Consider the following 23,804-nt stretch of genomic DNA (forward strand, 5'->3'; position numbering starts at 1 on the left):
TCAAAGGGCCTGATAATTTCTGTTAGCCAACCATGTGTCCGATATTCGAGGCTAGATGGGTAAAGGGAACATGTAGGTAGGTAGTTTGTATTTTTCCCCCCAGTGGTACGCATTTATGCCTCCGGGGCGGCGCTGATTCTTCCTGGGAGCAAGGTGCTTCGAAATGATATTCGGGTACACCATATGCCAGTGATCTGAAGGTAGTCTAGTGTCGCGACAAGTACCTTTCGAGATTTACAGCGGCCATATTAATGCCCAGCAAGTGCACCGCGAGAGTCCAGGGAATCTCCGTGCAGCCCTCGGGCCGCCATGCATTATTTTCTAGGTGTGCACGAAGTGTATTAACCGACAAAATCCACGGAAAGCCTATAGTCTTTAACTCTGAACAAATTTTTCCTCCAAAAGATAAATTGGATAAACCTAGATTAATTCGATTTCATTCGATTCTGGATTCTTATAACTTTAAAAATAAATATCTTTCGAAGGAAGCGTTTGCTAGTTAGGAAAAATTTGTTTCTTTTTCGATTCCACGTTGGTGTCTCAAGTTGGAGCATTTAACCCAGGAAGAAACTGTATATATCGGTTTTCGGTATATCTGGTATATCTTACAGCAGTCCAACTGCAACTTATCAACCGAATTAACGGAATGGGAATTACGCAACGATATATTATAACGTTGTTGTATTTATCTTGAAGCTTGTCGAATTTTCTGGCTGTCGTTAACACGACGCTGGAGACCCTCGAACCTGCGTTCCGGCAGAGCTTGGATCTGATACGGAGTAAAACAAGTATCTCGATCAAGATAAAGCTGTACTTAGGGAAAATACGTTCCGATAGGTGGATTCTTATACGTACAGTTACGCTGATCCGCCAGAGTTGTCTAGCCACGCTAATTAAATTTGTGAAATACAGTAGAACCGCCATTACTTATCGTACGATTTCGTTACTGTTGGAATTGAAGGAAATAAACTCAATTTGTGCAATATTTGTTTATTAATTTAGAAAAGAAAAGAAAGGTAACGAACAAAAAGACTGTAAAATTGTTCATATTTTTTATACAGTTGCCTTCACTTTCTCAAAAATCTCTTGTTCGATAGATTGTTTGCTGCAACGAATACTTTCGGTCTTTTTTGCTGCGTCGGATATCCGTCACTTGGATCGATAGACTTCCTCGTGATTTCTATTATTTATGAATGTCATAGACTCTCGTGCTATAGTCACTCCCATAGTTTTTAACATACTTAAAATCGTATTAATGATGGATGTCTTTCCGCATTAGGGTAATTATTCGAAAGAAAGGCATGTGTACTAAAACTGTATTTTAAGATATTTACATTTGAAACTGTTCTATGTTCGACATTGGAAAAATGTTATCCCTCGCTAATATTCGCAACTTTTTCCCTCGATATTATTCGTAGAGTCATCCTCATCATTTCCTAGAGTTGATAGAATATCACAAATAATCATACTTAAACATTTCTTTAATTAAAAAAATTTAATAATATTAATTTTTATTTATTTTATTTTTTTTCTCTGTAACAAAATAAATCATGAGAAAGCACCCTCCCTGCCCTCAACAAAAATTATCCCAAATTATGTCTATTTTTTATTTTAAATAACACTTTAATTGAGACATCTTAGCTTGTAATAATTATGTCGTGTGATATTTATTTTATCCTGTAGTATTTTCACGCGGTACCCTTGCATTTATTTTGGCCAGGTCCAACGGAAGAGGCTCGTGTTTTAGTACTTCCTACACGATTGCAATTGAAGCAGCATCACCGTAGCCAACAGATTGAATAATTTCGTTAATTGCCTCGAAATGTGTTGCATAAAATGCAGCTGCTTTGAACTAAGTATCCTGTCTAGTTAACGATAGTTCAAACGGCAATGGAACATTCTACTCGAACGACTCTTTGACTAAAAAGCAACTTATATCCGCGGTGAATATGATAACTTTATGTTGTTTTTGTCGAAATCAAAAAGTTACAGTATTGCTGCATGTTTGTCATTAAAAATAGGTACTATTACTTTAGATACTGGAGCTGATTATGAATAATGCAAAATATAAACAGTCGTAGAAACATTTAATGCCAAAGTAATTTTCCAAATTGGACTAGATTTGAACTCCATAGAAAACCTGTGTCAGAGTGCATACTTGAAATGAATTGCACCACCAAGAAAATAATGATCAAAAGTAAACAATTCATTGATGCCAAAGAAGGACGTATTCCTTATTAAAACGTCAAAATACCATATTTTTCCATAAATCTGCATCCACGACGAAGAAAGTATTTTTCTAACGCAATAACCTGTGTTCACATTAATTCGTACAATACCGTCTATCCCGAAGGATAGCCTCGGATGGGCCCAGGTACGCGACAGTCCCTCCCTTAACTGTACATCGCTGGTGTCCCATTGTACGCGCGGTTCATTTTCGCTGAAACCCAGAAAGTACCTGTCGCTTTTAAGTATTTTACTACCAGTACCAGCCAGGCGGCATAGAACGTTTCTTTACACCTGACGACCGGCGTCTTCGCCGGGCACAGACGTCTAGTTTGACTTCGTAGTTTATTGCCCCTTTGGGGGCCTATCCCTTTGTCACCGATTTACTGTTCCACCGTCGAATCTCCGCGCTCCGGCGCATTGTCTCTCTAATTTAAAAAATGTTCGGGACATTAAAGGCTCGTCGTATCCGTCGAGACTACCGAAGGATGTACCTGTGCCCCGGATGCACCTATCTCGAGGCCATCGACGATCGATCTGTTCGTCCCTCGGGTTCGAAACACGGATCGAGCGTCTCCAATGGGAAAGGTCTTCGGCAACGATTGATGTCAACTCGTTCCGTCGTTGCTCCGACGGACTCGAAACGGAATACATACCGCGTACAGTAATTCACATTATTGATCGCGCGTTTCTCGAATATGCACATTTCCATTATTAGAACAAAGAAGGGCGTAAGAAGTGTGCACGAAACACTATTTCGTGATGCGTGCGCCGTACTAAAAAGCTTTCGAGTATGAACGAGGTATTATTTAATCAAATTTAATGCAAACGCGTCACCTTATGAACCCCGAAAGGGCGAAGAACATCTTTTTTTTACAATTATTATTCATCACAGAAGTCGTGAGTTCTCTCGCGTTTGAATATACATATGTAAATAAAACTCAGTCGCGTTTGTGTGTTGTAAATTTGTGGAGGAACGAGAACAGGGATCAAATTTCGTACACCTGTCTGTCGTAGTGTCACGGCCCGATCCCCAGCTAGTCTCAACGATACTTTGGAAGAATTCGCTGTATCTTGAGGAGACTTTTTCTTGCGCGACGTCCGGCTAGTCATATCCGGATTTCGGTTCGGGAAAACTGGAACTCTCGTTCGTTTGCCAAGTGGGTTAGATTGGGTCAGGTGAGGTTAGGTAATTATATACCTTCGGCCAGTCGCGTGGGTACGACACTAAAATTACTCACGAATTTCCAACTAACGAGCACTACCTTTGGCGCCACGGAGGTATCTCGTTTGTCTCCCGCGACAGATTTTCCGAAACCGCGGCATCATCGCGGGGGCCTTCCGCCGCGAGGGAATAAAGCTAAATAATAATATATTTTCACCCAACGAATCGTTTGGCGACGCTTCAACGTGGGTCTGATCGTCAAAAGACAAAAGTCAAAATACAAAAGACACGAAATTCATTTCTTTTTTATATTTTTTTAAAAATTGAACCGATCCTTTGACAGAATCAACGCTTTGACGCGTACATTTTAACCCCTAACTGGTATCGTGGAGTGCCTCGACATCGCGACTAAAATTTATTTATTTTGTGCAAGAAAGTTGACCGTCTTTTATTTTTTATAGCGTATAGAAAATGCTTGTTGTCCTTAAAGGGTTGATTCGTGTCCCTCCCAGTGGCGAATCTCGAAACAATTTTTGTCTCCCGAAGAAACGGAGCTTTCGCGTGCACAGTGCACGGAGAAGAAGCGTTCTCCTTCTCTGTCCGTCTCTCCTTCTCTCGCCTCTCTTTCCGACTCAACAAGTGGACCGATGTTTTCAGTACGGCGCACAGCCGACGAATAGCCGGAGATCCACCCACACTCGTAGTTCTCTTCGTCTCGTTGATACACGAGAAGAGCGTGGGCAAAAACGCTGGCCCTTCGCGCTAGGGGTTGCTTCCTGTGAGCCGTACACGAGAGACGCGGCGGGAGGAAAGAGGCAAAGCCAAAACGCCTGCAGGCCTGACGACGGTCGGTTTGCTTGGGGAGAAGAGGATACGTGCTCTCTTCGGGACCGAGAGAGAGGCCCGTTTCTAGCGATGGCTTTGAAACACTATCGATCGCAATCAAAACGAAAAAGTTGGATGTATGCCCGAAAATTGGGACCCCAAACAAGGCATTTAAAAAGTAGATAGATCGATTCTGATTATAGAAACAGCCAGGAGTCGACTATCGAACGTAGAAATGGACAGCGAGTTAAAGAGAACCACCCTTCAGTGGTGGGGATGAGCACCATGCATTTATACCGTAGATCAGTTCGAGCATATATTCATAGATCACTGAATTTAAATAAAAGATAATTTGATACGTTTGATGACTTTATACATGAAATATAATATCATGTAAATGATCATCACGATTGTATTTGGTGGAGTAAATACGACCACCCCGATTCTCGATGATTCTGACGCATAGATCAGGCTGTATCTCAAATCATGCACGTTTGCTTTGAGATACAGTAATAGTATCGAGTCATAAGATCTTGGTGATCTTGACTTGTACTTAATTTTTAATAACGTCGTGGAATCGATAAAGTTCAATTTCCAGTACAATATTCCCTTCAGTTCTTCCACTACGTTGGAATGTGTCGATCAATAACCAAATTTGTCCACTAAACGACAAATTACGAATTCTCTTGACCATAAATCGAAAGAAGTGCACGAAACGTTATTTGAATTGGGCAAGAATTTTGAAAATAAATTTTAATAGGTTGAGCAGCTGTTTATCTCTCCATGGTAATTTGTTAAGTAATAACAAACATAGTGGCTATGATAATTCAATGTTCCATCGCTTCTATGTAGAAACTCTATATTATTTAATGTTAGCGGCGTGAAATAATTGAAATATACTGATATTTAAATGGATATAACTTTTTAGAAGATTAACTCCTTTCGTTCGTAATGATATCTTTTGATAATTAACTTGCACCTAAAAGTTTAATTCATTGAATTATTACGTATGTAATAACCAAAAGATAAATAAAAAGAGAGCTACGAAACGCTCGTCTTTAAAAGCGTTATGGTTTTCTTGACAAAAAAAATTCCTAAAGATGGCACTAGAAATATCCCATTGAGAACCACTGGATGCTAAAAAGTAGCTTGTTCGAAAACTCGGAGGAAAGAGATTTGGAGGTTCCATCGCTAGCCGCGCGCCTGCCGCGAGTAGTGGGGACGCGACGGTGAAAGTGGTGGGGGCTGGAATCGTCGGTAGGGGAGGGGTGGGGCGGCCGCCTCCCCTTAGGAAGCGTCAGTCTCGTCGCGTACCCTGTACAGGAAGGAGCTTACGTGGATATCGTCCGCCTGTTTCCACGCTCATCGTCGCTAGCCTCCTTCCGATCGATCTCGTCGTTCGCTTGCACGTTCTCCTCGCGTTCCTTCGACGGCGGAACGTGAAATTCTGGTGACCCGGTAGAGTGTCGTCGAGTGCTCGCGTGGACCGAAAGTGCCGACGCGTGTAATCGTGAACTGAATGTTCCGGCCGGGCGTCGCGAGCGTTTCTCGCGTCGAGGCGTAGTTTTACTGGTGCGTCGTGGGTTCCGCTCCGATCCTCGGGTACCGCGATCGTTGCTAAACAGGTGTTCACGAGAAGCAATCGGAAAGCGACTCCGCGTGGAGAATGGTGCGGGGACGCGCGGGTGAATCGTAGTGCGGCTACGCGATGCGTCCTCGTGGCACGCGGCGGCGTCGATGACTTGAGGCCCTCTTGTTGCCTTCGAAAACGTGCGCGACCCTGGTCCCCCCGATGACTCTGTTTCCGTGATATATCCGTACCGGTGCTCCATAAACTGGTCAAGTGCGTGGTGTTCGCAGCCTCGAGCTCTTTGTTTTGTCTGTTCATCGACCTCTACCGTTTCTGATATGCTCCGGGAAATTGGTCGTACGTGACGCGAGAGGTGTTCTAGAGAGTGGAATTCGTACGAAGCTTCCCGCTGCCGATAGCGCGCTGCTTCGACGCGAGTGCAGATTATTGCCAGTTCTGACGGACGATGAGACCGATAACTACGTACCGATTCGCGATCGTTGTCCAGATTTGATAGCGAACGCGACCATCGGTGTTAGGCGGCCACGTTGCCCGCGGCCGGTACTCGTAGCCGCGAAATGCAGTCGAACACGATACTGCGCGACATCGTCAGCACGGAGAAGCTGATGGGAAACAACAACAATCTGAACAACAACGGTTCCCCGGGCACGGACATAATGTTCCAGATGGAGGATGACGGGCTCACGCAGCTGGGTAGCGTCTTTCAATCAGCCTATCAGTCGATCGTTGGCGGTGGTGCGCAGGTAAGAGGGAAATCACGAGACGATCGTTAGGTGTTTCGTTCGTACCTGCGAGGACGATCTCCGTTCTTGATGAAACTTTTACTCGCGAACGAGGTTTCTACCTCGGGGTTATTGGCTCGCCCTCTTGGAACGATAGACCGGATACGCCAGTTGGAAACGAATTCCTTTCAATCTACGAGGGTTTTCACGGTGCACAGGATTTCCTCGTAAATCCGATTGTGCGTCGATTGAAAATAGGAGCAAGTTTACGATATTATCTGTGCATTCGACGGGGCGTGCGGAGCACGCCATCGGTCCACTGACGTCAGGATTACGTCACGAGCATGGCCGACGTCACGTGGGCGGGCACGTCGGTCATTCTTTTTTGTTTCACCGAACAACCCGCGTTGCTTGTTGCGGAATTTTCGAATCTCGATCAACTAGACAAATTACTAGATTCTCAATGATTATTTTTCACCCCCAAATTGTCATTTTATCTCTTCGGGTTCGACACAATTTAGAAAACTCTGCTTCTGACAATAAAGTTCTTTCTAAGAGTGTATGAAATAGAATTAGTTTACTAGAGATAGAAGAGACCTGTTTTGTATTGTTGGAGTCGAGGGTGGATTTTAATAGCAGGATTTATGTTGCATTTTAATTCTCATATCAGTTTTGTTTATATTTTTTCGCATGTATTTGTGATTTTCGATGAACAATTTATTTACTGAGTTCTTCGTGTGTGATTTATTCTTCATATTTTCTCAAAAGCACGATTATCCAATTTCCTTCAGATTATAACAACAAAATTGTTCTATCTTAACTTTTAGAGACAGATTTTGATAAAAAATTTTTGTTTACAAATCATAGTTTAAGACAGTTGAGTTTGTACGCATGTTGCAAATATTTAGAAGTAGTTTATTATACATATAGGTTGATTTTATTGTTATCTATCATTAGTATAAAATTTTGATCATCTCCGAAGGAAATCATTGTGATTAAGAAAAATTTGTAATTGTGACAGAAAAAGCACGTTTCAAGACCCCTTGATTACATCTCGACTGTCAAAAAAAACATTTTCATTCTGAATTTGCATGCATACGTATTATGTATTTTGGGATGTACGTCTGTCAACCCGGTTACGTATTAACAGTAGAATAGATTTCAATGAAACTTTATATTTAGGTTCTACACTCTCGTCCCGAGATCTGGTTAGATTTTTAGTAAATTGTATCCATGGATAATGATTCAATTATAATTTTTGGTTTTTCATATATTCGTCACTCGTTAACGTTTACTCTATCTTTTCTTGTACAGAAAAAATTAAATGCTAATTACATAATTAAACACATAATTGTAATACACAATTATTGTTGCAATTAATATAACCATGAAACTATTTAAATAATTATTATCTTTTAAAATTTCACCCCCGTCTCGACTTACATATTTACGTGTTCTAATTTTAGTTTTATCTCTTACAAATATTGTAACTGTACGTCATGCAAAATTTATTAACACCGTTCGTGGTGTATTTACTTTTCACAATTTTCCAAGAGTACGATAGTCCACTTTTAAGGGTTGTTTTTGACAACAGAAGTTTCAACCATCCCTCGTTTCTTGCTTATTCATGTACCACGGTATTATTTTTATTTTCGGTGAATCTGCTTGCAGCAATGCTGTAACAGAGACGTTTGGGTAATTATAATCAGGCGTTAAGGAATATCAGAAACGCTAGGGAACGTCTATTTCGACTCGTATGGCAGCAGTGACTCATCGTCATCCCTGCATTGTTTCGTTAAATGGAATTTCTATCTAATTTAAATACGGCTTAGCCAGAAATAATGCGATTATGCGTTAGCTTATTCTGTTTGTTAATCTCCTTTGCACACCATTGTCACCCTGACGGCGAGAGAGACGGGGTGATGCGAAGAGAGAGGCCGCTGTGTGTTCCGTGTAGTCCCGCTTCGCCGTTTTGCGTGGCACTGTACATTATTTCAGTACAGTCCGCGCTAGATCCTCTCCGGCTTATGGACTGGTAGCAGCGGTTCTCCTTTTCCGGGGTTGGGACTTTAATTTCTACTTAATCGCGCCTACGGAAGTTTCCCGTCGTTCGATAAATCTTCTCAACGTTTCGCGGCGCGTTTCGTATCGCGGCTACAGTTGCTCGCAAAAGTATCCAGACACCTCGAGCATTTGGTAACTTTAAATATTGCAAGTCTCGAAGCAAATGTTAATTCAAAATTTATGTCAACGCGTTTATTTCCACGGTGATCATCGATGATCAACACATTAAACTTGTAAAATTATTTACAGTAATTAATATAATCTATTTATAATGATCTATGAGGAATTGATTTAAAAAAATTTAATAGTTATTCTTTTTATTTATAAAACATTTTACCAACGATCTTTCTGTATAAGAATTTGGATCGTTCTTTGGTGGAAAATTAATATTCAGAAGTATTGTTTCAAGCATTTTGCTTTGCAATGATCTTAAACAGTTCGATGACTCAATTTTGTACGATCCTCTTCAGTAACATAAATATAAGATCCTAGTAAATCATATTATAATTATTTACACTAGGTAACAGAATGGAAAATAGCTTTTTTATTTAAAAAAAATATTTGAAACTTATTGAAATTTGTACGAATTAAAAAGGATCTTTTCGTATTTTGTTATTGTGTTTTACATTATTTAATAAAGGCTGAAACGTCGATTGAGCAATTGAAAAAAATATATAAATCAAATTATAGCCACCTGGTGATATATTCTTTTCGTTCTCCAAGCTTTTAATAAAATGTTTAATTGTTTGGACATGAGTATAAAAGCTGTGCGTTTAATTGGATGCAAAAAAGAACGATATACATATTACCTCATCAATTACATAAGCTTCAGATGAATATGGACCATATTATTTAATTTATGGATTTTATTTCATTTTGTTTTCGCAACATGCTTGTTTGATAAATTATTTAGCATGAATATTTTTCATGTTTATTTGTACACGATACAACATATTATAACGAACATCATTTCTGTTATAAATTGTTATAAATGCTGAAAAATACATACAGTTTTCGTTTGAATATAATTTTAAATATTCATACTAAAGAAGGGCTGTATTCATCAACCAAAACATACCTTCAATATTATATATTTTTCAATAAAATTGTTCCCATGTTCTCTCTTCATATTTTCTAAACACGAAAGCAAAACGTTACTCTGATAAATATTGTCAGATTCTCTAAAAAAACATTAGCTAATATTTTAGATTTTGATAAAATGAAGTTTCTAAGGATTCTGGGTTTCGAGAATTTTGAGTTTTAAGATCTTGCAAAAGTTTCGAATTCGATTTTGATTTTCGGACCCGTCTCTATTTACAAAGATTCTGAAAGAATTGTTTTGAAATATCTAATGCAGTACGAATTAAACGAGATTTGTTGATTCTGTGAATGTTTGATGCTTTTGTGATGTAGGCCAATTTCGCGCCATTTTCTCGTGGTTTTTTTTATCGTCGTAAGAAATTTGTCTTCTGGAGTCGATTGTTGCGAAAGCGTTTCCGTTCTTCGATCCCTTTTTCGCTTCTTCGAGGCTCGAGAGCCGACTTATTAAGCGCAACAAAAGCCTCGCAATTACAAAAGACGAACGTCACGACACGAGACAACATGTTACAGTAGCCGAGTCCCTGTGGCGTCAGATCGACAGCTGTCGGGCCATTATTCGAAAAGCTACTGGTGCAGCTTCCTTGAATTGGCAATTGCAAGAAATACACCGATTGCTCAATGATACTGCACGTTCTTTGATCGGAAATCCGAAAAAAATTGGCCAGAAACGTGCCTTTTAACTTTAAAATCCGCGTGTATCAATACCTCATCAGAATTTTAGCGATTTCTTTATTCGTTGACAAATGTTTGAACAGAGTCGTCATAGTTTTAATATTTTTATTACCCAATTCTAAATGAAACGAATTTAATCGGTTACAAAAGTCGCGCAGAAATAGAACAGAAAGAAACGAGAAGAATTTATGAACCACGCAAGCAACGCTTCAACTACGTGAAATGTCCACTTTGGAATAATTAAAAATAATAATAACAAAACAATAAAAGAAGGTATTATATTAGAAACTGGAAACCGTAAAATAATAAGAAAAATATGTAAGCAGCCGTGTAAAAATTTACATAGTTTACTATATGAATAAACGAGCTCGGGCAAATCACAAGTTGATTTGCATACAAATTTGCATATTACGGAGAGGAAAGAGGATAAGACAAGAAAGTCGTCCAACGGTAAAATGACAACTGTAGTTTTGAATTATATGCATAGTTCTGCGACAGAAAAATGCCCAAAGAAGTTTACGGTGACCACTAAAAATACACGTTGAGAAATAAATTCTATACTAGAGTAATCTTTAAAGTCTTTCGTATCTTGCATAGATCACGATTTTTATTTAATTTTGTTGGCCTTGGTGCGTTTTGTTAGAGTTTATTTAAATTTTTAGTTTAATATCTTTCGAACGTTACTCATCGCAATTCCATAATAATTATTCTTTTCACGAAGCGATCCATTCTTCTTTTGTGGTTCAGAGCAACGACTTCGGAATCCATTCTCACGCGAACATTTGTTTTCTGGTATTCCCAGTAGGTTAATGCTTGTATTATTGAAACGAGATAAGAACATTATTAGTTTGCCACGTTTCATAATTTTAGAGTCATTTCAGGAGAAATCATTTCCTACAATGACTATTTACAAAATGTAAACAACGTGTAAATTATCGATACAGTATGCTGTAAACTGCTCATTTTTGGAATAATTTAAAATTGAAAATACGTAATAATTAAAGTTTTCAAGTCTGATTTTGCATGTTTTCCTGGAAAGCTATTTTTATTCAAAATTACATTTCAAATCACAGCTTATTATCAATGTTTGTCCATGACCTATTATATAATTTTCTCCGAGGCTAAAAATAATTCCGTTTTTGAAAGATTAATTGTTCCCAAAGTGTCTTCGTTATCTCGAAACATATTAATTGCAGTAATCGGTAGCTCGTTGTGTTTGCAAAGGTCTTTGATGCAAAGCTCTTGAATTCTCATTGTTTTATTTTATTCGATACTCGAAATTTCTATCTAAATAAAACTGTTACCCATTTCTGTCTTTCAAGAGAAGAGACTCAATATTTCCATCAAATCGATTTCACTTTACATTTATCATTCGAATGATCACCACTGTACACAGTTAAATTACCATTTATCAACACAATCTCTGGACTTTTCGTTTACCGCACATACAACATTGTTTTAAACGTTTCGATTTAATAACACATATTTGATCCGCTAAAAAAAATCATGAATTTAATCGTCGGAACACTTTCGTCGATCGCCGTAGCGAGACAGCCTCGATTTGTTCGAGGAGCATTTTGTATTTGGCAGTTGATGCGTTCTTTTTCCCTTTTATCTTCCAGCGATCTCGATTTCGAGCGTCTGGCGAAACCAGTTTTTGATCGAGTCGTAAGACCAGTCACTTCCGGTCCGCGTTCCTCCCTCTCTCTCGGCTCGTATCCGGTACGGTACCCGCAACGTTCGAAACACCCTGCCACGGCGCACTGGAGTGGAGCTTTTTTTCGGGCTTTGTCGGGCGTAAAATCTTGGCCGAGTCATCGTAGGAGCTCGCCGCGTAAAAATACGACAAAAACCGCGGTACGCGTTCGTTATGAGAGCGTTATCTCTCTTTGGGCCGGACTTAATTAGCCGAGAGGGCGCTCGCGAACCCCCGTTCATTTTTCCCCCCCACCGAAAGCGACGTCGCAATTAAACGTTTAAATTAGCCGGCGGACTGGTAAGTGGCCCGGCGAGGAATATCGTTTCGTAACTACGGTTCGACAGTTTGTGGAAATCCGATCGCAATTCGCACCGTATAAGGTTCATCTGGAAACCGTCGATCGCGGAAGCGTTTACAACTTTTCGATACTTTTTATTTTCATACCACTGTACAGAACAATGTCCATTTCATTATTAACTCTTTGACGAGAGGAATGAATTTGTTGTACTCTGGCAAAATAACTTACTGTGCTATTCAAAAATTATTAACGCTTCCACGTAAATTTTAGAGTAATATAGTATTTATATTTTTACGTTTTCTGTTACTTTTCCAAATGATATTATACAATTTTCATCGAAATGTAAAAAGACAATCTGAAATACAGATAACATAATTATTATCATATTTATCTATTTATATTATATTATCATTATACGTGTATACAGGGTGTTCGACCAACCCTGGGAAAAATTTTAATGGGGGATTCTGGAGACCAAAATAAGACGAAAATCAAGAATACCAATTTGTTGATAGAGGCTTCATTAAAAAGTTATTAACAATTAAATTGAAAAATTTCTAATCGTTCTGGAAAAATTATTTTCGGTTATGGGGGTCAATTACAATCATTTTTGGTGAATACACATACCTCCGAAATCCTACCCACTTTCTAGAAAAAAATTCGAGAAGGTGTGAAATTTTAAGACGAAATTAAAAAATATCAAATCATATTAAAAAAATTATATGTAGTTACAGGGGTCAATTACAATCATTTTTTGTGAATAGACATACCTCCGAAATCCTACCCACTTTCTAGAAAAAAATTCGAGAAGGTGTGAAATTTTAAGACGAAATTAAAAATTATCAAATCATATTTAAAAAATTATATTTAGTTACAGGGGTCAATTACAATCATTTTTTGTGAATAGACATATTCTCGAAATCCTACCCACTTTCTAGAAAAAAATTCGAGAAGGTGTGAAATTTTAAGACGAAATTAAAAATTATCAAATCATATTTAAAAAATTATATTTAGTTACAGGGGTCAATTACAATCATTTTTTGTGAATAGACATATTCTCGAAATCCTACCCACTTTCTAGAAAAAAATTCGAGAAGATGTGAAAATTTAAGACGAAATTAAAAAATATCCAATCATATTAAAAAAATTATATTTAGTTACAGGGGTCAATTACAATTATTTTTGGTCATTACACATACCCCCAAAATCCTACGCATTTTGGAGAAAAAAAATATCTCACTGAAAATTTAAAGTGAGGCCAGAAATGGTACCCTGAAATTTCATGCGTATCTTTAAAACGTCATAACTTCTGAACGCATCGGAGGATTTTAATGTTTCAAACGGCAAACAACGCGTATTTTGGCGAAGAATATGTAGAAATTCTAACAATATTGAGAAAGTTGTTCCTTGACCCCGTAAAGTTAGAAAAACCCCATAAAAATAGTCCAATTTTCAAACAGTCATAACTCCTGCAACAGTGAATACATTTCAATGAAACTTTTTTCTGAACTAGAGCCCATGGGCACCTATAAAAAAGTATTAGACAACTTTTCCGTAGGGCGTCAAACAAAATTACTAGAAATCAAAAACGAATTTCTAGGAAAAATCAACAAGGGTAGTGCCTTTTTTCGACGGGAAAAAAAATTTCAAATCGTTTTGGAAAAATTATTTTCCATTGCGGGGGTTAATTGCAATCATTTTTGCGTTCCGTTACGTTCTATGGACGTCTTGTCTTAAATATCTCTACCGAAAAGTTCAAAGCACCTCGGATAATGGATACTCTGTTGCACTGAAAAACAGATTTCAAGACATCCACTGCGTGGCGTCGTACGAACGATATTGTGTCGCGGAATCCGTAGTTGGATGCAGTTAACGTAATTGGTTTATCGCGTCTATTCGTTGCGTCTCTCCCAGTTTGTCGCTAAGAACCTCACGGTTGACGCGACGTGAAATCCTTATTTAACAATCTAGAAAAAAGGTTAATCTTGTTTGTAAAGAGAATAAACACGCGTTTCTCTCGTTGGATCGTCGTACGTAGCGAAAGAGTAAAAAAAGACGAGGAGGAACAGAATGGGAGAAACGAGAAAGCGAAAGTGGTGGCCGATGACGGTGGTCCCGGTGCGTGCCAGCGCAACGGTTCGTTCGAGACGAAAATTCGAGACGATCGTCCGGTAGATCGAGAAAGCTGTCGAATGGGATCGTTTTACGAGCGATCATCCGCGTTCGATCGTCGCCCGGAAGGATCGACGCCGTTCCACTACCAGAAGATCGACGTAATTGCGTCCGAAAACGGGGGGGACTGAATGAAGCCGATAGGCCCCGTTACGTCTCCTCGTTTCACCTGTCCATCGACTTCGGTCGACGACAAATTTCGCTTCGAAACCAGAAATTTATGCAAATCGTGGCGCGCGCGACGGTTCGCCTCTCTTGGGGCTTATCGATCATTTCGACGATCGTGTTTAATTTCCTTTCTTTATGTTTAGACACGAAGAAATTATGGTTCTTCCTTTCGAACGTCCAATAAATGATCTGTTTACGGTCACCTGCACGTCGTAATAATTGTAGATAAGTTTGATCAATTCGTTGTTCGAGCACCGAATGTTGTTGCTGGAATTCGTTTGGAAAGTGCTGAACATGGTTTCTGTTTCGTAGAAGATAGAACGTAATGTTAAAAAAGAAAACTGTTGAACGATCTCTCTTCTCTTTGAAGAATGAAAAATGTTTTTGAATGAAAAATGGACAAAGAGACCCGATTCTACGTATTCTATAAATTGCGATTAAAATTTTAGTTATCTTCACAACTTATAGTAGTATATTCATATACGCATACTAATATATGTATTAAAAAATTACTGCATAAACAAAAGAAGTTCACTTACAATTTGTTTCCCATGTTCGTTGTATCGAAATGATACATGCGAGCAATTTACGAAGAAAAGAAAAAACGAGTCGACAATTTGTGGATCGATTCCGTCAGAATCGCGGAACTGAGAAACGGTTAAAACGCAATTAGTACGTAAACACTTTTGGACCGGACGGGATCGGGGAAAATGGAGTTTAAATCGTCCTCGGTCCGTTTTTGTTTCACGCCGCGGCGCGCACGATTCGGCGAAGATTATGAATATGGAATCGGATCTTGAGTTGGGAGCCACTGGCGGCACGAGGGCTAGGTTAAAAGCAGCAATGAATAGAATTGATATAAATGGGACGGCGACCTGGCTCCGGTCTCGAAGCTGATTGTTTTTTCTTTCCCCTATCGTCGAATTGGCCGACAAGTGCCACTTTATTACCGCGATCGGTTCGTTTTCGCGAGTTCCGGGGGGAGGTAGAACCGAGCGAGAAAAACCGCGCTTCCGCGGATCTCTCGACGTTAGCCGAACGTAATCGAAGCACCGAAAACCGCGAACGACCGATGAATTTCTCCACGTAATTATCAGCGTCTGTGAGAGCGCGTTGAGGTCGGTTCGTCGGCTATTTTTAAACCTCGGAATCAATTCCGCGCGGACGGAATCGAACGGGAAACGATATTAGATCTCGTCCTCACCGCGGTCGAGTTAGAAGCCAGAAGTCAAAGGGAAGCCCGAATCTCCCGCGGCACGGTTGTTCCGGTTGATCGCCGCTGCTCGTCTCGTAATCTATGGTCGGGATTAGCATTAGTACTTAGGCACGTATGTGTAACCCGTATGATCACGCTTGTAGCTACACGTCTCGGCACACGTACGCGGGCTCGACCGTACGCGCACGTACGCGCGCTAAAGTCCACTCCACAATTTGCGCCCGACATATACACACGCGTAAATAGATACTACGCCGCGGAATATATATTCGCCTAGACCCGTACGTACGCGTACGGGCACACGTACACGAGCGTAATTAGACACACGCACGGGGGACACTGACGCGCGCGGACTCGCTCGCATACCAGCCATTCGCGTGACAACAGTGTATCCCTACGCCTGGAGCTCTACTAATAGCGGTATCCTGGGATGCAACGCGCGCCGACTGATATATCCATTCCCCGTAACCATTATCCCCTTGGTTCTGTTTGCATAGATACGTACCTACGAGACACGCGTACCTCGAATGCACGCGCGCACGTGCTGCTCTGCTGCTAGACGAACATCCTATCCGGTGGATTATGAGACTTTTCGGCCAAACGCGACGCCTCAGAACTTCCTAGGCGAAGGAACCCGATCCTGAGAAGAAATGTCTTTTCTATGGGTTAGGAATTTCTACCCCAACGATAGTGTGATCTGATTCACCTGTCACATACCCAAATTTAAAAGAAAAATTTAATGGGAGATTCTGGGGGCCAAAATAAGACGAAAAGCAAGAATGCCATTTTCTTGATCGAGGCTTCGTTAAAAAGTTATTAACGTTTACGGTTCCGCGTGTGGAACAGCTCCGTACGCGCTATAGTAGTTCTCACCACAGACGAGATGTAAGAGTAGACTTTACATCCAATGTATTTTCTCACTGTCTGAATTTTGAGTCGATAAAATCCTCCAATCCAATGAAATTTCAGGGAAACATTCCTGGTCACTGATCAGACATTAGATCTTAAGAAATTTTTTTCTCGAAAGTGCATAGGATTTCGAAGGTATGTCTGTTCACCAAAAATTATTGCAATGGACCCCCGCAACCGAATATAATTTTTCCAAAACGATTTGAAATTTTTAAATTTTGTCGGAAAATTTGTCCACCTGTTCGAATTTTTTTCTCGAAAATGCGTAGGATTTCGGGGGTATGTCTGTTCGCCAAAAATGATTCTAATTGACCCCTGCAATATTATCGATTTTTACACCTGGCTTAACTTCCGATGTAAATCTTCAGTTTCCACTGTCTTAGAACAGTCTAACAATGGGTATTAAAAATAGTTAAACTTTAGACGCGTGCAGTTCCGAAGCTACTTGTGTTTTATCCATAACTGAACCACCGTTAGAAGCGACAAAGCTTCCATTTTAAAGTGGTTTTTGGTTTATATCGATCCGACTTTTCGTTTTCAAGATATCGTAATTTATGTGAAGGGGTAATTTTTTTAATTTGACTATCTCTGTCTCCGTTTGACGCGTCGAACCTCTCACACGTGGGTCGAGACAGTCGTAGTATTTCCAAGAATTTACTACGCTCTTTTTACTATGTACACGCATGGGGTCATTCACCCCGCGTCAATGAACGTAAACAAACGCTTCGGACCCTTATATCTCCGGAACTAATTACGCTACCGACTCGTACGAACGCTCATTTTAAAGGGCATTTCATCCTCCACCTAACGATCATATCACCAACCATAATTTTTTCTATCTTCTATGTTTATTTTGAAATTTACTTTGACGTTACATACCCAATGAAGATTCAGCAATTGGTGTGCGATAAAACTGGATCATAAATTGTTCATTTAATCGAAAATGAATTTAAATTTGTATACAGGGTGTTTGCATAATTACTATGTCATTTTTTCGTATATAATTGTTTTCTCCGGAATTAACTACGGTACCGACTTGAAAGAAAATTCGTTTTCAAAGGCGTTTTATCTTCTATCCGATGAAAATTAAAAAATTTGTTAACATAGAAACAAAACACAACTTTCTACACGTATAATGCAAAAATTAGAAGTACGTTGCCTCGTAAGGAATGGGTTAGGTTTAGTTTAGGGTTAGTTTTCACACTGGAGACACATTTTTTATAGACAATTCACTTGATTATAAACAATATTAGCACCTAATATCCAATTCAAACAACGTAAAAATCAAAAAATTTCGCGATAAACCAACGTGCAGCGATCTCGAAAGATGATCGATTATTCGGAGTAGTACGCATTTCATTTGGATCAGCAGAAGTAATTGATAAATAAATGGAAATTACATTTAGCAGTTCTTCGTGCAAAGTGGCGTGGCGTTTCAACTGGTGCCAGATTAGCAGGAGACTTGGCAGTTTCGGTGGACTCTAACGGGGTTGCCGGCCGATCGGTCGTACCCGGAATAATCCTCCGCGTAATCCCTTCCACGGCGCAATTTAATTAAGCGGAAATTAATAAAGTGACAGCGTGAAAATTCCAACGGAAAATCACGTCGCCTCTACTCGTTCTAATTGCCCCGTCTACTCGCGCTCACCTGTGTTTGGCCTCGTGCGCGTATCGCCCGACAAGATATATACCCATATCCGTCTATATGGGTTTAGAGCGTGTGGGTTTGTACAGCGCCCCGCACACCGACGAACGACGCTTGACAGGAATGTATGATACGTACATAAACGGCTACACCAGCGCCACCCTCTATGTATACACGTGTGCTCGGGAGCCACTGTATAGACACCATATATACGTTCGATTATTAGTGTGTCACACACGCTTGATTTGGTAGCGGGCTTATAACGGCCGCCATAGTGCCGAGAGGCGCCAGCTGGATGTGTTTCGGAACGCCACCCCCCTTCCGACCCCCCCTTATCCTCGAGCGTACGCTGTCTCGTTCTCGTGCATCGTGCTCACCGATGACGGTGACATTGATGATGACGGGGACAACGATATCATTGACCGCGAATCCTTATTCCCTTCCAAAAGGATTTCTCACTCGGAGGTGTCCAACCACTTTAAAGTACGAGCAAAGTCATTTTTATTATAGCTCGGATCGTTCAAATCGAATCAAGCATTATTCGAACGATCCAAATAAACTTGATTCACCAGATATTCATACTTAATTATAGTATTATCTCTTAACACTTTGACTGCCACATCATCCATATATGGGTGACAGGATTCTTTAGGAACTAGAACAATGAATTCTCAGGATGAAATGTTAAAGTTGAAATTTGAACAGAATTCATGAATTTTAGTGAGGTGAAACAAATTCTAAGTTATGTAGCTTATAATTGTCTAAAATCAAAGTTTTGGTCTGTCAATGTGTTAATAGAGAAATTCAAGAATATAATAATTCTAGAAATTAAAAAAAGAGTTATTCGTTTGAACGATTAAATAATTTCACTGTAAATTTCGCCTCCAGATTCATGACGAACGTTTTTTTTATTGAAAAGTTGAACTATTAAGAACTCTGGTTGGGTAATGCATTGTTCCGTATTGGTCACAAGTATGAAAGGACCTTCTGAAATCATAGTGCTTCGATATGAGAGTCTCTTACCCCCGAAGATGCAAAACGTTTGGGAAACGTTGGGGAGTTGCTAAACTTGGACGCGGAATCCATCCGGGAGCCATCGATATACATATATACACACGAGGGTTTATTGATAGCTAGTCTCCAATAACGCCATTGTGCTAGTAATGGGGGTGTAAACAAATTTTAATCTGCATTCGATAACCTCGAGTGTTGAGTCTGACCGTATAAACTTTGAGTTGCTTGTGTATCATCGTTGCATCACACGTTCATCATGAGTTCGATTTCTGAATTGTCTGACAAGTTCGTTTGGGTAAGACTTGGAGAAACTAACATAAAGTAAAAAATAATCATGATAATTCTAGGAATGTCTGGCAGTTTTTGATACTCGAAATTGTCGCTGCTCACAAAGAAAACAAATTTAAGAAGACACGAGACAAGGGACCAGAACAAACTCGATTTAGACAACAAACCCGCAACATCGAAATATATTTATTATCGTTAACCTGTGGCCATCGTTTTATTTTATTCTTTTCTCGAATTTTTCCCCGAGTTATCCTCTACATTTTAGAAAAAGTTGTCGTTTAGAACATATACATGTTACGAAAGAGAATTCAACCATTTATTATTTAATTATACATTATCAATAAATGTCCTCGTAGTAATTAAAATTCATGTATAAATTACAATTTTTTAATCAGACGAATCCATCAAGCTGGAACTAACTATAGACACCGAAAACAATTTTTTTCAAGACCGAAGAGTTGAACCGTAAATTAGGTCTATAGTGTCTTGTTCATTGAAATTAACGAATACGAATATTTCATTCGTCGTCTTTAATTTATATGTAAATGAACCTGTATGCCAAAAATAAATTAATGTCATTGTAATTATCGGAATTCGCAGTGCGTTCAGTATTTGCATTTATCGAGTATGAAATAAATTGAGGCGGTTGATTAACGTTTTGTTTACCCGGAGGATGTTAATATTTTCGCGCGGTGATTACGCGTCGTTAGACGATTACGCGAATTTTTCGTCGATCGGAAGTGTCAGGGAACAATGGTTATTAGTGTCGATATTGGTCGAGGCGTGTAGGAGCGAATTACCAACGCGTTGGTTGTGGGCGTCGCCCGTATGCGACAGAATACACCAACAGAGGAGTCTCTGATGGTCGATTATGTCCAGAAGCGTTTGTGTGCGCGTCTGTTGCGCTGTACAAAGGAATACAGGCGCGAGCCGATCTGTAATTACATGCTTTCAAACGGGAAGATCTACACACTGCTAACGGTATCGTTCTCCTTCTGTTTCAGGTGAGTTAACAGCTCCTGTAGCTTGTCGATTGAGCCGCGTTAGAGACATCTTTGGTGAGTGAGCCACTCCGTTTATCCCTTCCGTTCCTCGCAGACCCAAGAACCTGAATCCTTAAGGGAATAGTCTGCTCCACAAAGCACAAATCAAATATTTCTTCCCATATTAATTTTACGAAAAACGTTGTATCTATTTAGTTCGTGTCAAATATTTTCTAAAGTCAGTGGTCGTTAGATCTCCAGTTATTATGCTCTTTAATGGAATTATCTTGTTTTTAAACGAATGAATTTCATGAATCATTCTGACTATAAAGAGCAAAGTAGTCGAAAATTTAGTACTTACAGTATTATATAGTTTTCCTTAAAAATAATTGCTTCTATCGATAATTGAAAAGAGTCATCATTTCATGAGCCATTCTGTTCATAAAAAGCAAAGTAGTAGAAAACTTAGTACTCACAGTATGATATAGTTTTCCTTAAAAATAATTGCTTCTTAATTAAAAAGAGAAAATTAAGATCAATTGTTCAAATTTGAGTACAGAACGACCGAATAAGGTAACGATTGTGTATTTTGTTTTGGGAATCTTGACAAATGCGAGAATTTTTAAATTTTCGGTACCAATCCCTAAAAGATTTCCTGTTCCCAATTCGTCCTGATATTTCGGGTTCTAGCACACCCCTAGTATTATGTACATATGTCGCCGTAGCGACGCCCCAGTGGAGGAGAGCAAAGGTTTAAGGCTACACAAGATTGTAACTTGGCTTAATCGGCTAGGCGAGAAAATTTTTATTTTGTTAATACATATTCTCAACATCCGTAACAACGCTTAACCCCTTAACGTTCATGCCCGAGTCTGACTGCTTTGAAAAACAATATTTGTTTAATCCAACGGTTTAAGGGATGATAATATTTGTTTCCCTTCAAATTATACGTCAGATACAACATTGTCATTAACAAAAACCGTATTTTTCTAATCCAATAAAGAAAACTGATCATTGTTGGTTAACCCGAAAAATAGGAGCATTAAAGGGTTAAAACCATTTAAACCAGTTAACCATTTTTGGTACATCGTGATTACTGTTTGCAGAAAGCATTATTCACGAATAACAAAACTTAACACGTTCACTGCCAGATGAAAAATATAATATTCTATATGACTAAAATTTCTTTCGATACTCAATTTTGAAACCTTGATAAAATTCACGAATCCAATCCACCATCTCAATTTGGAAATTAATTTTTCTAGTTTCAAATAAATCCTGTCACCTATGTGAGACAGACGTGGCAGTCAAAGTGTTAAAGGAGGATTTTTCATAAAAGCCTATTAAGATTTTTCTGGTTCTGAACCAGACCTCCCTTTAAGATATTTTCGATGGAGAGTCCTCCCCAGAGCCTTCTAATTTTCTGCTCGGACAAAGAATACGCGCAACGCGAACGTGACTCGAGAGATCTGCTTAACGAGAAACCGAGAGGGAAGCGGCTCGTTGAAAAAAATGAGGGACGGTGTTGAGTCCCAACGGAGGAAACATGGCGACTTTCGGGGCCATATGGCGTTTACGGATACCCAAGCACCGTAAACTTCCACGGGCATAACCTGACCTTCCCCTTGCCCTCTTTCTCCCTCGCCCAGCTCGAACAGGAGCCTTAATCAACAACCGTCAGACCCTTAAAGATCGACGAATGGACTCGTTTCGATGCCCTGAAATGAAACTCTCGCGTCAGAACGTCTCTACGTTTCGAATTCGATCCTCGTATTTAAAATAATCGCGTCTGCTCGCAATTGTTCGCTTATTTCGACCTCTAGAATCTCCCATTAAAATTTTTCCCAGGAATGGTCGAACACCCTATATGTAACGTTTATTTGCAACGAAGAATACGGAAAAACGCGGTCACGCGGTTATAGATAAAGACTCGCTATCTGGTGGGAGAAAAAGAACATAAAACTTTGTATTCAAAACAAAAAATATAGAGAGATAAAATTTACTCTTTAACACAGAAATAGTTGGAACACGATCGTGTTTGGATTTAATTTAATCGGGAGAGCTTGACCGATCCATTTACGGTATTCTCGCGAAGATACAACGACAATGATACAAATATTGATTTCCCTAAGTGGGTAAAGTCTGGCTGGTGATTTCTTTTCAGTTATCGGTGAAAAAATAGTTTCGCGTTCGCGGCTCAAGTATCGATGCACGTAGTATATAACACGTAACACCGATACGCGTACGCTTAGACACGGACGCGTCCTCGCCAGGGAGGCGGACCTCACGTTCGACTCTAGGGATCGATCTACATAACGGTAGCTCTCATAATCGCGCGAAACGTGTACAGTGGCGCTTGTGCATGTGCCCGTCGCGAACGGTGCGAGCCAGTTTAGGCGTCTCGGGGGGATGGATCCGTGCTCAGATTAGGCCGGTTCGCGCCAGCCTACGATTCCGTCGAGATCTCACGGCAGATCGTGCCTACCTCGGTGCCTGCCTCTAGATTTCACCGTTCTTACCATCCATCGCGTACCTTTTCATCTCTCGCTCCTCGATCTTCGCACTTTTCAACGCGCGATCCACCGTGCAATTTGCTTCTCTACGCAACGCTCTCGGAGAGCACGTTGTTTCACGCGTTTCGCCTTACCTGGAGCGAATTCGATGTCCATTCGCGACACGCGATCCACCGGGACGTCTACTTACTAATTTTCAATTCGAAAACTGCAACGTGGACGATCAGGGCAGAGTTTCAACGATACATTTAGCGATAAATAGCTAGGGGTTGGCAACTCTTCACACTGGGACCTTGAGGTTCATAAGGGAACCATAGCAAACAGTTACCATCTTCAACCCCTTGCCATACAATGACGTGTGTCTGACACGTCACAAGTTCTTAATGTCAAGTTTCACAATTATGAGGCCATCATCACTCGTCATCGTGCCTCATAAATTAAAATCAACTCATTTTTACATTCACAAAAAGACAATAGTTTTGAAATATCCTGCAAGATTGCAGGCTCGTTTTCTATCAAAGTTTGATTGGACA

The 23,804-nt window shown here is 39.8% G+C and overlaps 1 protein-coding gene across 2 annotated transcripts in view; it reads left to right on the top strand.

The window, feature by feature from the left end:
• The first annotated feature begins 5,534 nt into the window (after positions 1-5,534).
• The window catches only part of LOC122399324 (transcription factor 12), a 120,757-nt gene continuing 102,487 nt past the window's right edge, over positions 5,535-23,804 (top strand). For both annotated transcript variants that reach the window (XM_043399935.1, XM_043399936.1), the window contains exon 1: positions 5,535-6,550. In XM_043399935.1, coding sequence (XP_043255870.1) covers positions 6,365-6,550 — 186 coding nt within the window. In that variant the 5' untranslated portion in view covers positions 5,535-6,364. The remainder of the gene's footprint in view (positions 6,551-23,804) is intronic.

The sequence above is a fragment of the Colletes gigas genome, unplaced genomic scaffold (assembly GCF_013123115.1).
Source record: "Colletes gigas isolate AHSC1104 unplaced genomic scaffold, ASM1312311v1 Colletes_gigas_Sc00013, whole genome shotgun sequence".
Lineage (NCBI taxonomy): Eukaryota > Metazoa > Arthropoda > Insecta > Hymenoptera > Colletidae > Colletes > Colletes gigas.